The sequence below is a fragment of the Nycticebus coucang genome, chromosome 3, assembly GCF_027406575.1.
Source record: "Nycticebus coucang isolate mNycCou1 chromosome 3, mNycCou1.pri, whole genome shotgun sequence".
NCBI classification, from domain to species: domain Eukaryota; kingdom Metazoa; phylum Chordata; class Mammalia; order Primates; family Lorisidae; genus Nycticebus; species Nycticebus coucang.
In genome coordinates, this window is record NC_069782.1 from 132,414,191 (window position 1) to 132,431,009 (window position 16,819).

Consider the following 16,819-nt stretch of genomic DNA (forward strand, 5'->3'; position numbering starts at 1 on the left):
GTTACGCTATCAAAATGGTGATATTGCTCCCAGGTGACTGAAAGAAGTGAAAGTAAATTGTCTCCAGAAGAACTCAATTCTAGGTGGTACAAGTACATTGCTAGATACAGCCCAATTTCAGAGAATGTTTAATGTGAAAGAATGTGTATCTTAAACACAGTAAAATACTGAAAGTACTAATGATAATGTACAGTATCTATCAGCCAAAGATTTTAAAGCACATTTAAAGAATATTCATCAAAAATGTTTAAGGAAGAGATATTAAAATTTCCTTCACTGTCATTTTCCAATAAGAAATTGTGGTAATGGGAGTAAGATGGTAGAGAATATGAGAGGACTGAGTAGCGAATTAAGAATATACAAATTAAGAGGGGAGAACCAGAAACAACAACAGTACTTCTGAAAAATAGATTTACTATTCTAAAAATCTCAGGCTAGTTAAGAACAGGTTTTCCAATCATTTTTCCCCTAATTTTTTTTTTTTTTTTAACACAGAGTCTGGCTCTGTTGTGTCATCATAGTTCAGAGCAACCCCAAACTCTTGGGCTTAAGTGTTCCTCCTGCCTCAGCCTCCCAACTAGCTGGGACTACAGGTACATACCACTACACCCAGCTAATTTTTCTGTTTTGTAGAGATAGGGCCTCACTCCTGCACAGGCTGGTCTTGAACTCCTAAGCTCAAGCAATCTTCCCACCTTGGCCTCCCAGTGCTAGGAATTATAGGTGTAAGCCACTGCACCTGGTAAGCCACTGCATCTGGCCCCTTTTTTTCCCCTAAATTGTTTTTTATTTTCTGTAATTTTTGAAAAGCCAATGCATAAAGGATAATTTATAAAATATAGCAAATATCAAGGCTGTATTCTGTGAGGTAAAAATTAGGGAAGAAAATATGATTAGCCATGTTAGCATTAGGCCAAACTAACAAGTATACTGAACCTATAATGGAAGAAAGGTCAAAATCCCAAATTTAAAATAAAGACAATAAAATTTGTTTTGGCCTCTTACATAAACGACAGCAGCCCTAGTAATAAAAACACTAACAGCTGAAGGCTTGTTCAATCATGACACTGAAAGGGGAGTACATTTTTTCCCCTGCATTACATATCATAGGAGTACCTACTTGTATTTTCCCAAAGATAGTACTTTGAATATAAATACTCTACAACCCTTTTATTGACAAAATTTTAAATCAGCAAGTTGAGGAGGAGCTTCTCAAGTCTTATCCCCCCACCAACTTTATTGAGGTATAACTTAAAACCTGCCCATTTTAAGTGTAGAGTTCACTGTGTTTTGATGCCTGCATGTTTATGAAACGACTGCCACAATCAAGATGTAGAATATTTCCTTTAACACAAAAAAATTTCTTCATGTCCTTTTGTAATCCTCTTCCCAACCTCTGGCCCCAAGTTATTACTGATTCATGTCTTCTATCACTACTGTTTGCATATAAATAGAATCTAACATTGTTTTGTTGTGTCTGGCTTCTTAGCAGAATACTTCTGAGATTCATCCCTGTTCCATGTATCATATTTAGTTCTTTTATTCATGACTATTAATTGCATTGTATGGCTTACCACAATTTGTTTATCCATTCAGCTAATGGATATTTAAGTTGTTTCAAATTTTTGACTGTTATAAATGATGCTACAAATAGCCACATACAAATATGTGTGGACACATTTCTTTTGTTTCTCTTCAGGAACTATCTAAAAGTAAGGCCGAACTCGGCTCTCTCCTGTAATCCTAGCACTCTGGGAGGCCGAGGCAGGTGGAGTGCCCTAAGCTCACAGGTTCAAGACCAGCCTGAGCAAGAGCAAGACTCCCATCTCTAAAAAAATAGCTGGGTGGGGGCGACGCCTATGGCTCAGTGGGTAAGGTGCCGGCTCCATATACCGAGGGTGGCGGGTTCAAACCTGGCCCCGGCCAAACTGCAACCAAAAAATAGCGGGGCGTTGTGGCGGGCGCCTGTAGTCCCAGCTACTCGGGAGGCTGAGGCAAGAGAATCGCTTAAGCCCAGGAGTTGGAGGTTGCTGTGAGCTGAGTGAGGCCACGGCACTCTACCGAGGGCCATAAAGTGAGACTCTGTCTCTACAAAAAAAAAAAAAAAAAAAGAAATAGCTGGGTGTTGTGGTGGGCGCCTGTAGTCCCAGCTACGTGGAAGGCTGAGGCAAAAGAATCACTTGAGCTCAAGAGTTTGAGGTTGCTTTGAGCTGTGGCACTCTACCAAGGGTGACAAAGTGGCACTCTACCAAGGGTGACAAAGTGAGACTTTGTCTCAAAAAAAAAAGTGGAGGGTGGCACCTGTGGCTCAAAGGAGTAGGTTGCTGGCCCCATATGCGGGAGGTGGCAGGTTCAAACCCAGCCCCAGCCAAAAACTACAAAAAAAAAAAAAAATGAGATTACTGGATCATATGATAAGCATATGTTTAACACTGCCAAAACTCTTCTATTTTGCACTCTCATCAGCAATGCATGAGAGTTCCAGTTGCTCCACACTGTCAAGTGTTTTTAATTTTAGCCATTCTAGTGCTTGTGCTCATGGTGTTATTTCATTGTGGTTTTATTTATATTTTCCTAATGACTAATGATGAAGAGCATGTTTTCAAGTGCTTATTTGCCATATCCTCCTTTATAAATTATTTATTCAAATCTTTTGTCCATTTTTTTTTAATTATTTAAATCATAGCTGTGTACATTAGTGCAATCGCCTATACCCATTCTAAGATGCACCATAGATGTGGCCCCACCCATTACCCTCCCTCCACCAAAACCTCCCCCCTCCCTTCCCCTTCCTTGGCCCTTTCCCCATAGCCTTGTGCTATAGTTGCGTTATAGCCTTCATGTGAAAGCTATAATTTAGATTCATAGTAGGGCTGAGTACATTGGATACTTTTTCTTCCATTCCCGACATACTTTGCTAAGAAGAATATGTTCCAGCTCCATCCATGTAAACATGAAAGAGGTAAAGTCTCCATCTTTCTTTAAGGCTGCATAGTATTCCATGGTATACATGTACCACCATTTGCTAGTCCATTCGTGGGTCAATGGGCACTTGGGCTTCTTCCATGACTTAGCAATTGTAAATTGGGCTGCAATAAACATTCTGGTACAGATGTCTTTGTTATATTGTGACTTTTGGTCTTCTAGGTATAAACCTAGTAAAGGAATTATAGGATCAAATGGCAGGTCTATTTTTAGGTCTCTAAGTGTTCTCCAAACATCCTTCCAGAAGGAACGTATTAGTGTGCATTCCCACCAGCAGTGTAGAAGTGTGCCCTTTCCTCCACATCCACGCCAACATTTCTGGTTTTGGGATTTTGTTATGTGGGCTACTCTTACTGGGGTTAGGTGATATCTCAAAGTAGTTTTGATTTGCATTTCTCTGATGATTAAGGATGATGAGCTTTTTTTCATGTGTTTGTAGATTGTGCATCGGTCTTCTTTAGAGAATTTTCTCTTTAAGTCCCTTGCCCACCCTGAAATGGGGTCACGTGTTCTTTTCTTGCTAATAAATTTGAGTTCTCTGTGGATTCTGGTTATTAGACCTTTATCAGAGGTATAACCTGCAAATATTTTCTCCCATTCTGCTTGCTGTCTGCTTGCTTTACTCACTATGTTCTTGGCTGTGCAGAAGCTTTTTAGTTTGATCAGGTCCCAGTAGTGTATTTTTGATACTGCTTCAATTGCCTGGGGAGTCCTTCTCATAAAATATTCACCCAGGCCGATTCCCTCAAGAGTTTTCCCTGCACTTTCTTCAAGTATTTTTATTGTTTCATGTCTTAAGTTTAAATCTTTTATCCAGTGAGAGTCTATCTTAGTTAATAGTGAAAGGTGTGGGTCCAGTTTCAATCTTCTACAGGTTGCCAGCCAGTTTACCCAGCACCATTTGTTAAATAGGGAATCTTTTCCCCACTGAATGTTTTTAATTCTTTTGTCTATTTTTAAACTGAGTTGCTTTATTATTATGTTACAAAAGTTCATTTTTAAATTTTGGATATAAGACCTTCATCAGATATAAATGTATGTATTGAGAATATTATCTCTCAGTCTGTGGCTTGCCTTTAAACTTTCTTAACAATGTCTTTCAGGGCAGCACCTGTGGCTCAGTGAGTAGAGCACCAGCCCCATATACTGAGGGTGGCGCATTCAAACCCGGCCCGGGCCAAACTGCAACAAAAAAATAGCCGGGCGCTGTGGCAGGCACCTGTAGTCCCAACTACTCAGGAGGCTGAGGCAAGGGAATCGCCTAAGCCCAATAGCTGGAGGTTGCTGTGAGCTGTGACGCCACAGCACTCTACCGTGGGCCATAAAGTGACACTCTGTCTCTAAAGCAAACAAACAAATAAATAAATAAAATAATGTCTTTCAAAAAGCAGAGTTTTGTAGTCGGGTGTTGTGGTAGGCATCTGTATTCCCAGGTACTTGGGAGGCTGAAGCAAGAGAATTGCTTAAGCCCCAAGAGTTGAGGTTGCTGTGAGCTGTGATGCTAGGTACTCGACCAAGAATAACATAGTGAGACTCTGTCTCAAAACAAAAAAGCAGATTTTTGGTTGTTTTAAATTTTGATGAAACCAAATTCATCGATTTTGTCTTACGATTTTTATGTATTTTATCTAAGAATCCTTACCTAATTCAAAGTCCTAATGATTATATTTAGGTCTATTATCCATTTTGTGTTATTTTTATGTATAGTTTAAGGTAAAGGTCAAAGTTCATTTTTTCTATATAAATATTCAGTTATCCCAACGTGTCTATCAAGAACACTAACCTCTTGCCATTGAGTTACCTTGACCTCATTTCTGAAAATCACTTGACAATACATATTTAGGTCTATGAACTCTCTATTCAGTTCCATGATCTACATGCCTAAAGTTAATCTAAAACCATACTGTATCGATTACTATGGGTTTACACAAGGCTCGAGTATCATTTTTTTGTGATTTAACTCTAATAATAAGCTTCCTATTACTATTAGTGAAATATTTCATAGATATTAAATAATAATACACTATACTAAATCTCAGTATCACACATAAGAAAACAGTGAATATAACAGTTTTTTGGCGATGCCTGTGGCTCACTGAGTAGGGCACCAACCCCATATAGCGAGGGTGGAGGGTTCGAACCCAGCCCTAGCCAAACTGCAACAAAAAAAAAAAAAAGTTTTCTCTCAAAGCACAAAGTTTGTCCATTTTTTTCTAAAGACAACATAGAAAAATAGGGAAAAAATAAGAACAGCATAGAAGATAAAAGCTAACTAATTTCATTTATATGATCTAGGTACTTCAAATTCACTTGTTCATTATCAATTCCTATACCAATAGCATAGAAATTACCATAGGGGCACATAGAGATAAACCCAAAAGAGTGTGTTAGCCCTTAATAGTGTCTGTGGCTTGTATAGGCCCTCTAACTTTCTGTTTCTAACTAACCCAGTTTAACATATGCCATACTCTGGAAAAATTAGTGTGAATTACTTCCCAAGAATTTTAACTGCATCCAGAAATACACATATTACATCTACAATCATGTATACAAAACTGACAAATATGCCAGCATCTTTGATAGTATTCATCATAGAAGTGTTTAATGATTTGCAGTCAGTACTGGAAAACATACAAATCTAAAGAGGCAGTCCTTTCATAATTTTCCCATTTAAAACAAACCTCAAAATTATAGTGACGTCATTACAGGTTTAAAAATCAATACAGAATTATTTATATCCCCAGTTGTTCTGTTTATTCAATAATGAGGTTTAAAAATAGCAATGAAATGGGCCAATTTTATTTTGCTCATAATGATTAAATTATAAAGACAGGTTCTAGAATACTTAAAAATTTCTTACAGAACAAAAGAACTAGAAAAAGAAATAGTACCTTCTACAATATCAAAATTAAAATTGTACTGTACTTCAAAAGATTTTTTTAGAGCTCTATTGTACTTTAAAAGATTTTTTAGAGCTCTATGTCCTATTATTATCAAAGGCAACATTAACCAGGTCTTGTTATGAGAGAAGTCTAGAAATGAATAATGAACAGTATGCGGTTGTTAATACATCACTTATAATCATTACAAAAAGAAAATTAGTAATAATTCAGACTGAAGCATAAGAGAAAATAACATAAGAATAAAATCTAACACAGAATTATTTTATATTACAAAGCAAAGAAGAATGGGGAATTCTACTGTAAGTTGTTTTTTGCCTACATTTCTCAGAAAGAAACAAAATCATAAGGTGCTTTTTACTGAATCTTTCACACCATTTTCTAAAGATACAGTTTATTTTAAAATGCCTTTGAATTGTTAAATTCCCTCAATTCTTTGGTAATCACCTTTGCTTAAAGCTTCCAATCTACACAAATACTTTCTACCAAAAACCAAAATGAGTTTACCACAGGGAAAACAAAGTGCTTTTATATCATACTAAATTCCTACGAAGATCAACCAGCTTCAATGCTGTCTTTGAAAACAGCAACAGTGAACAGTAACTTCACATTACATTACACATGAAACGCTAAACGCTTTGGGCTAAATTTCTTTCAATCCCTGTCTCCACCTCCGTTCTCGGACTGCCAGCACTGGTTATTTATCTTCTAATTCACTCAGATGATAACCTCTTCACTGAGAAAAATGCAAGAAAGAATAATAAACTCACCCTTCCTTAGACATTCTCAAAGATCTACTTCCTCTGGATGAAAATACAGGATCAACAAACAAGCTTCACTGATCTCTTGAGAACTGTAGCTCATTTGTTAAAGCACAGAGAACTCAGGCCCTGAGAGGCCCAACAAGTTTGGGCACAATGCCGAACCCTAACTAGGCAATATCTCAGTGACCGATATCCTCAGGTTTAAATACTTGAAAACGTAAAAATAATAGGAAAAAATTGACAACCAGTAAAGATACTAATGGCCTTAACTGTTTAAGACGGCCAGTTAGGAAAGGATCAACCCAAATGGCAAGTTCCCACAAGAGACAGGAACTTTACTGGCAAACACAGAAAAAGCAAATTTACCCCCTAATGAGGCCCTCTAACAGTACGCAAACAATGTGAGTTTCACAGAATCCAGCAGCTCTAGTAGGTCAAAATCATTTTTAGTTTACTCCTGGGGGGTGGGGGGAGGAAACAGGAGAAATAATTTTGTTTTAATTATCAGTTTAGTTATTTCCTCCCTTACAAAATGAACAATGTGAACTACAAAGAGAAGGAAGTATTTATGTGCCGATCTCGTATTACAGGAGTAACCTATTTCCACACCCAGGTCTTTAATGCAATTGTATTAACTGCTTTTAAGGAAAACATCTGTGTTCACAAATATTTCACATAACTGCCTGAAACTTTTAGCTTATGTGAAAAGATATTTACAGATCTTTGGAATACGGGGGATAAATCTAAGAACATTCCAAATCTCAGATCCAGTTGAAGTTTAAAAGAAAAACATCTGCAACTTTCCTGCTTCCTGACCAATATAATGCATAGGAATTATGTGAAAGAGGAAGAAATAAATCTGCTAAAGTCTAACAACACTGAGATGGCAAATAAGTCTTCCTAGTGGTAATTCAAATTAAAAATAAAATATACATACCTTACAGAAATACTACATGAACCAAAATTTTTGAAAACCTTTATCTCCTTAAATATTACTTAAATATCTTACCATAAAGATTTTATTAGTTATTTAATTGTTTAAATTGTCACCAAGTAATTATAATCATTATTAAATTCTATAAATTCAAAATAAAATTATTTTCAATTTATTTAGAAAAGCAATATGGTGTAATGGAAAGAGAATGAACATTGGAACAACTAAGTTTAAATCCCAACTCCTCCACTTTCTGGTTTTGAAATCTTAAATAAGTTACTTAACCTAAACCTAAGCTTTTTTTTTGAGAGACTCTCACTATGTCACCCTTGGTCACAGCTCACAGCAACCTCAAACTCTTGGGCTCAAGCCATTCTCTTGCCTCGGCCTTCCGAGTATCTGGGACTACAGGCGCCCGCCACAACACTCTGCTATTTTTTTGTTGCAGTTGTCATTGTTGTTTAGCAGGCCCACACCGGGCTTGATCCTGCCAGCCTCTAACCTCCCAGCCTTGGTATATGTAGCTGGCACCCTACTCACTGAGCTACGGGGGCTGAGCCCTAAACCTAAGCTTTTAAGTATATAAAAGGAAAGATAACATCTGTCTGTCTTATGTAAGCATTCAAAGAACTACTAAACTTTGAGGGTAGGGGAGCAGGAAAAGCAACCATTACCTCACTAATACATCTCTTGGTCTCAAACTCCAGACCTCAAGTTGTTTTTTTTTTGTTTTTTCTTTTCTTAAGAGTCTCTTCAAAATGAATCTCTTGGGAAATATTTTTTTTTAAATATAAATCTCAAATTTTACATGAATATGAAGGACTTCCATTGACTAGCCTCAAACCAAATTCCATAAATGTAAGAATACAAACTGAGGGCATCACCTGTGGCTCAGTGAGTGGGGTGCCGGCCCCACTAGGGTGGTGGGTTCAAACCCAGCCCCGGCCAAACTGCAACAAAAAATAGCCAGACGTTGTGGCGGGCACCTGTAGTCCCAGCTACTCAGGAGGCTGAAGCGAGAAAATCGCCTAAGCCCAAGAGCTGGAGCTTGCCGTGAGCTGTGACGTTACAGCACTCTACCAAGGGTGGCAAAGTAAGACTCTGTCTCTTAAAAAAAAAAAAAGAATACAAACTGAAAATGGAAAAATGATCTAATCCTTTAGAGTGCCAACTTCCCATGCATTCCTTGGATTTTCAGCCTGTGGTATCACAGCTCAGGGTGGTGGAAATAAATGTAATTACTATTTTAAGACTTTACTACTGGCAAAGAGAAAGGAAAACAAATATCACTTGAGCAAAGGGTACACACTTACAGGAGCCTCTTTATGCAAACGGTTAGAAATTGTCTAAAGATAATTAGCTCTTTCAAACTTCATGCATACATTCAACAAATATTTGTTGGATGTCTCTATGTCAGGTACCAGTCATACTAATATAAATACAGCAGTCCTTGATGTTCAAGGAGCTCAAAGTCTCGTGGAAGAAATCCATTCAAAAGCATTATATAGTGTATAATTGTAGTATTAGAGACAGGCACAACAGAGAGGTACAACTATATCCTCCTGACTGAGGCTTATTAATAGACAGGTTCGGGTTATTTGTTTTTCTAAAAACTGATACTGTAGTAAATTCATTATATGTATATCTATTATTTCATTTACTCCTTATAATAACTCTATAAAGTAGAATTTTTTTTTTTTGAGACAGAGTTTCACTATACCACCCTCGGTAAAGTACCATAGTGTCACAGCTCACAGTGACCTCAAACTCTTGGGCTTAAGTGATTCTCTTGCCTCAGCCTCCCAAGTAGCTGGGACTACAGGTGCCCGCCACAATGCCCAGCTACTTTAGTTGTTGTTGTTGTTGTTGGTAGTTGTCGTTGTTGTTTAGCTGGCCCGAGCTGGGCTCGAACCTGCCAGCCTCTGTGCATGTGGCTGGCACTGTAACCACTGTGCTACAGGCGCCGAGCCTGTAAGGTAGAAATTATTCTAGTTTCATAGATAACAAAATAAAAGTTAACAAAAGTTGGGCAGTGCCTGTGGCTCAGTGAGTAGAGCACTGGCCCCATAAACAGAGGGTATGAACTTGGGTTTGAACTCGGCCCTGGCCAAAATGCAACAAAAAAATAGCGGGGCATTTTGGTAGGTGCCTACAGTCCCAGCTACTCCGGAGGCTGAGGCAAGAGAATCGCCTAAGCCCAAGAGTTGGAGGTTGCTGTGAGCTATGATGCCAAGGCACTCTACCCAGGATGACAGCTTGAGACTCTGCCTCCAAAAAAAAAGAAAGATTTTAAGCCAGAGGATAACATGATTTTAAAAAATGAACTTGAAGAGAACAAGGGAAGGAGACCTAAGGGCTACTTCAGTAATGCAGGACAGTGATGACAAGGGCTTGGACTAGGAAAATATCATCAGAAATGAAAATGTGAAAGTCTAGAAATGATTAGGAGATTCATATTAAAGCATACATATGTGTATTTAAATAAGATTAAAATTTGGGCCTACTATGTATTTTATTCCCTAATTTTTTGGATCTACAATTTTTTTTTTTTTTTTTTTTTTTTTGTGGTTTTTGGCCGGGGCTGGGTTTGAACCGGCCACCTCCGGCATATGGGACCGGCGCCCTACTCCTTGAGCCACAGGGGCCGCCCTGGATCTACAATTATAAAGCAGATATGCTTTAACTTCTTAATGAATGTGTTAACAAAGTCTTTAAAAATCTTTCTAAAGAGTTGCGCCCGTGGTTACGGTGCTGACCACAAGCACTGAGGATGGCAGGTTCAAACCCAGCCCGGGCCAGCTAGACATCAATGACAACTGCAACAACAAAAAAAAAAAAAAAAAAAAAGAAAGAAAGAAAGAAAATTGTTCTCCAAATCCATCCAGATTATTATAAAAGATACAAAAAAAAAAACTCTCTAAAGGAGGTGGTTGGGGCAGCACCTGTGGCTCAAAGGAGTAGGGCGCTAGCCCCATATACCGGAGGTGGTGGGTTCAAACCCAGCTGTGGCCGAAAACTGCAAAAATAAATAAATAAAAATAAAAGAGGTGGTTGGAAATAGAGTCAGGGAGATAATTCTGGTCTTCTGACTCTTAGACCAAAGGTCATTAAGATTTAAATGTTCAGGGTGGCACCTATAGTAGATAGGGCACCAGCCATATACACCAAGTCTGGCAGATTCGAACCCAGCCTAAGCCAGCTAAAACAACAATTACAACTGCAACAACAACAAAAAAAATAGCCGGGCATTGTGGCAGACACCTGTAGTCCCAGCTACTTGGGAGGCTGAGGCAAGAGAATCGCTTAAGTCCAAGAGTTTGAGATTGCTGTGAGCTGTGACACCACAGCACTCTACCCAGGGGGATAGCTTGAGACTCTGTCTAAAAAAAAAAAAGGAGGTAAATTATTAAAAAGAAGGAAAATATCAAAAAATTTAACAAACATTTAGCTGGGGGGGCGACTCAAATTACTACAATCAAGAATAAAAGCAAGATATTACTACTGACCTTACAGAAATATAAACAGAAGCTATAAGGCAATGCTATAAATAATTATATGCCAACATACTACATAACTGACAAAAGGCTACAGTGAAAAGCCTGCAACTAACCTCATACATATACACTTACGATGAACAACTAGAAGCTTTCTTCCTATAAGAAAAGGATGCCTACTGTCATCAGTTCTATTCAACATTATACTAGACATTCTTACCAAAGGAATTCAGCAAGAAAAAGAAACGAAAAAAAAAAGAAAAAGAAACGAAAAGCTGGGCAGCGCCTGTGGCTCAGTGGGCAGGGCACCAGCCCCATATACTGAGGGTGGCATGTTCAAACCTGACTCCAGCCAAACTGCAATAAAAAAATAGCCAGACGTTATGGTCCCAGCTACTCAGGAGGCTGAGGCGAGAGAATCACCGAAGCTCAGGAGTTGGAGGTTGCTGTGAGCTATGACACCAGAGCATTCTACTGAGGGTGATAAAGTGAGACTCTGTCTCTTGAAAAGAAAAGAAAGAATAAGAAAAGAAACAAAAGGCTTCCAAATTGGAAAACAAGTAAAACCACCCTTATCAGTAGATGGCATGACCTAATACATAGAGAAAGAAATAAAATTTATCAACTTGGCAGTACATGTCTGCATATAACCTAATACCTGCTTTTAGTATGAGGTTAAAAAAAATCATAAATATTTCCAAATCTATTACTGTTCCAAGCTATAGGTACTGGAAAATTATTTTACATATATACACAAATTCCTTTTTCACTCCTTAAATATGCATAATAAATCTACTTTGATTTAAGAAAAAAACATTATTCAATGGGTTTTAAATAAGTATGGCTTTGGATTCCTAACTTGTAACTTAACAAAAATTTCAGATAAACATGCAAATTTTATATATAAAAGGCTTTAAAGAATTTAAGATAAGGCAATTGCAATATCTTTTAAAATAAGACAAAATATTGGCTGAAACAAAAAATTTTCAAGTCTAATTACTTACCAAATTTTAGTTCAATATGATAAAACTACTACTGAATTCATAATTTGTACTCATAAAGAAACAAGCCAATTCACTGTTATACTATAGAAATTCTGTTATACTATAATCATCAGAACTTTAAAAAGATAAAACCAAATACCTGACTTCAGCATCCTGGGCATAGTCAACGTGGAAAGCAGATGAAAAATCTAATAGTTCCATTCTTAGATTTGGTAAATACAAAATCTGATCTGTATTAATCACTATCAGATTCTAGGTGTTAAGGAATTATTTAAGAGATAATTTTCTAACCTGCCTCCTTCAGGTCACAATGACATCTAAGCACTCTGCCTATATTCTGACCATATGGCAAATCACATTCCAAAGAAAGGTTTGGTCTGATGACTATCCTCAGCCCAGAAACCTAACAACCATAATAAGGAAATGGAGGAAGAACAGTCATACATGCTAAAGGCCAGTTCCTTAATAATGACACATGACCATCATTTCCATATTGAAATTTAGAAGACCAGTATTAAATAAGAAAAAAGCTAGGAAATAGATGTTTCTATCTTCTAGGTAGATAGATGTAAGGTAGGTAGTTACCTAAGATTATTTAGTTTCTTCTAAAGGAAATTCTAAAGCATTACATACGATGTATACTTTGTGATAATGATCAGCACAGTCTGGCTCGGCACCTATAGCTCAGAAGGCTAGTGTGCTGGCCACATACACAGGGGCTGGCAGGTTCAAACTTGGCCAGGGCCTGCCAAACAATGACAACTACTACAACAACAACAACAAAAAAAAAAAAAAATAGCTGGGCGTTGTGGCAGGTGCCTGTAGTCCCAGCTATCTGAGAGGCTGAAGCAAGAGAATTGCTTGAACTCAAGAGGTTGAGGTTGCTGTGAGCTGCAATGTCATAGCGCCTACTGCAGGAGAACACAGTGAGACTCTGTCTCCAAAAAAAAAAAAAAAAATGATCAGCACAGTCTGCCTAACTGTAACCAATGATAGATTACTTACTCAAATAAATGAAAAGCCCTGGAAACAGACTACTCCACAAATTGACTTAACTAGAATAGAAAACTAAAATAAATTTCTTCTAAATGGTTCCTATTTAACATTTTTAATTAACAAAAGCAAATACTGTTAGGGAGGATTAATTTCAAGAGATCTATTATACAACATGATGACTGTAGTTAACAGTAATGTATTATATACTCGAAAATTACTAGGAGAGTAGATTTTAAGTGTTCTCATCACCAAAAAATGGTAAGTATGTGAGGTAATGCATGTTAGCCATTCAATAATGTATACATATTTTAAAACATGTTGTATGCCATATATATAATTTAAAAAACACATAAATTTTTTTAAGCAAATACTTACTTGCAAGAGCCCAAGAACCCAATTTTCCTATATTAAAAATTTCTCTCAAGGTGGCACCTGTGGCTCAGTGGGTAGGGCGCTAGCCCCATATACCAAGGGTGGCAGGTTCAAACCTGGCCCGGGCCAAACTGCCACAAAAAAAAAAAAAAAACGCCAGGCATTATGGTGGGCGCCTGTAGTCCCAGCTACTCAGGAGGCTGAGGCAAGAGAATCGCCTAAGCCCAGGAGATGGAGGTTGCCGTGATCTGTGATGCCACAGCACTCTATCACAGGTGATAAAGTGAGACTCTGTCTCTAAAAAAAAAAAAAAAAATTTCTCTCAATTAACTAAAAATTCAACCTCTTGATGATGCTTTTTTTGCTTCTATTGTTTCAGACTGTATCTGACTATGTAAATAATGTAGGTTACAGAGCCCAACTAAAATCTTCCAGGAAATACCATTCCAAATGAGTCAGAAGTACATTCAGGCTATGACATAGTTAAGTACAATTAGGACAATGTCCATAGTTAAGTACAATGTACTAAGTATTTACTAGAAACTTGATGTTAACTAGGTGATCTCTCCTTTATTACATAATTATTTTTTTCTTTTTTGAGACAGTCTCACTATGTCACCTTCAGTAGAATGCTGTGGCATCACAACTCAAACTCTTGGGCTTAAGCGATTCTCTTGCCTCAGCCTTCCAAGTAGCTGGGACTATGAGCACCCACCACAACTCCCATCTATTTTTTGGTTGCAGTTATCATTGTTGTTTAGCTGGCCCGAGCTAGGTTCGAACCCACCAGCCTTGGTGTATGTGGCCGGCACCATAACCACTATGCTGCAGGCGCCAAGCCTAGTACATAATTCTTACTGGGTCCCACTATTAAAAATATTACATCCTGGGCAGCGCCTGTGGCTCAAAGGAGTGGGGCGCTGGCCTCATATGCCAGAGGTGGCGGGTTCAAACCCAGCCTCGGCCAAAACTGCAAAAAAAAAAAAAAAATTACATCCTGGGCGGCACCTGTGGTTCAAAGGAGTAGGGCATTGGCCCATATGCCAGAGGTGGCGGATTCAAACCCAACCCTGGCCAAAAACTGCAAAAAAAAAAAAAAAAAATTACATCCTGGGCAGCGCCTGTGGTTCAGTGGGTAGGGCGCCGGCCCCATATACCAAGGATGGTGGCTTCAAACCCAGCCCAGCCAAACTGCAACAAAAAAATAGCCAGGCATTATGGCGGGGGCCTGTAGTCCCAGCTACTTGGGAGGCTAAAGCAAGAGGATTGCTTAAGCCCAAGAGTTTGAGGTTGTTGTGAGCCATGACACCACGGCACTCTACCAAGGGCAACAAAATGAGACTCTTTAAAAAAAAAAAAGACTAGGCAAATGACTGAATAGGAAGTAGAATATCTATACATAACATAATCTCTTCCAAATGCCTATGTTATGTTTTATTTAAACAGACATGCATAAGCATTCCACTTTATATTTTAACATCCCGTATCTAGCAACATGTTTCACACACAGATGAGGTTCATTAGTACCCTCTGACTGATTCTGAGTCTTAACGGGAACCTGAAATGTTTTCACTTTTTCAGGATTTAAAGAATAGCAGCAGCATAACACCTAGAAATGCCACATAGTGACCTACCATGAGGCAAGTAACACCAGCCTACTTTAAGAACCAACTATTAATAGAATTAACTTTTGAAACAATATCAACTGTTTTCTTCAAAATGTTAATACTTACTGAAACAGTAAAATGATATCTAATTCTGACCTAGTTTTCCTACATAAAGAGTGGACTCAGAATTATTTTGTCTGCTTACAAAATGTACCTGTATAAACTGTAATCATTTTTCTAGTAAGACTTTAAAAGTAATATTCGGCTCGGTGCCTAGCTAAGGCGCCAGCCACATACACCTGAGCTGGCGGTTTGAATCCAGCCCGGGCCCGCCAAACAATAATGAACGGCCGCAACCAAAAAAATAGCCGGGCATTGTGGCAGGTGCCTGTAGTCCCAGCTACTTGGGAGGCTGAGGCAGGAGAATCGCTTGAGCCCAGGAGTTGGAGGTTGCTGTGAGCTGTGATGCCAGGGCACTGTACCCAGGGTGACAGCTTGAGGCTCTATCACAAAAAAAAAAATATATATATATATATATATTCATTTCCTTTTTCCTCTAGCCCAGAAACAGCTAAGTGATTATGAGTTGTTTTAGACTTTCTGAGGTTCACACTCGATTTTTAACACTATCAAGTACCAGCATTTGTACTTATTCTTGGTTTTCCTAGGGTGTGAGGCAGAAATGGTTCTTGTAGGGCCCAGATCTTACTATCCTACAAATTCACTGAAAATATAAAGTTCTAATTTCTGCTTAAAATTACCAATTCCTACATATTACCTAGTTCCAAGTATCTTAGCTACTGAAGATTTAGGGAGAAGCAGGCATTTAATTCAATCTATAAAAAGAGGTAAATAAAAAAAAAATGCAATTTAAACTTATTAAAGAAAAAATGATTTAGAGAAAGTATTAAAGTTTAAACAAGAAAATTTTGCCAATTTTAAAGATCTGTTTTAAAAGTTACAATCAATTTGTGAGTAAATACCAGTTAAGAATTTCATTCTTACCAACTTAGGTGTAATTTTCTAGCAGCTAGACTTCTTTCTCATAAGGACTTTTATTAATCACAAACTAGCTATGTGATCTAGGTTAAATTACTTAACTTCTCTATACATTAACTTCATCTATCTGTAAAATGCAGATAGTAAGTGCCTACTTCACAGAGCTATTGTGAGGATTAAATATACAAAATATTTACCGATGATAGGCTTCACGACGATATTTTTTCAGGGCATGCTTATCCATGTTAGCTGGCATATCTGCTACATTCTGTAAGCGATCACTCCAGGAGGTTGTCATTTTAATTATATGGCTGAATTCTAGAAAGAAAATCAGTGAGTTAGTAGCTTAATATTGGCATCTGATATCTGACTGTTAAAAATATTCTAAAAACTCTTGCTTGGAAACTGCTTAATTACCTATTAAAACATGCTGAATACTGAATATGGTAAATATGCTGAAAATCATACTGATATTTCTAAACTATGTAAATTTAGAAAAATGATTTTATTTCTACCCAGATCTATATAATGCCAAATAATTAAGCACAGCTGCCAATAATTACTAACTTTAATCCTAGATTTTAGAAAGGGCACTGAGTCAAAAAAAAAAAAAAGAAAGAAAAGAAAAGGCACTGAGTCTACAGGTTTGTGAAAATATATAATTTTAAGTAAATACATGTTTAAGTAAATACACATGTTTATAAATTGTGTGTATTAAGCCTTTTTTTTTTTTTTTTTTTGAGACAGAGTCTCACTACATCACC

At 37.6% G+C, this 16,819-nt stretch overlaps 1 protein-coding gene across 5 annotated transcripts in view; it reads right to left on the reverse strand.

Moving 5' to 3' along the window:
• NT5C2 (5'-nucleotidase, cytosolic II) overlaps window positions 1-16,819 on the reverse strand; it is a 142,587-nt gene that overhangs the window by 77,713 nt on the left and 48,055 nt on the right. For 2 of the 5 annotated variants that reach the window (XM_053583049.1, XM_053583050.1), the window contains exon 2: window positions 16,253-16,373. In XM_053583049.1, the coding sequence (XP_053439024.1) occupies window positions 16,253-16,353 (101 nt within the window). In that variant the 5' untranslated portion in view covers window positions 16,354-16,373. Of the gene's footprint in view, window positions 1-6,655; window positions 7,179-16,252; window positions 16,375-16,819 lie in introns of those variants that run through there. The other 3 variants (XM_053583054.1, XM_053583051.1, XM_053583056.1) reach the window with 2 other exon arrangements.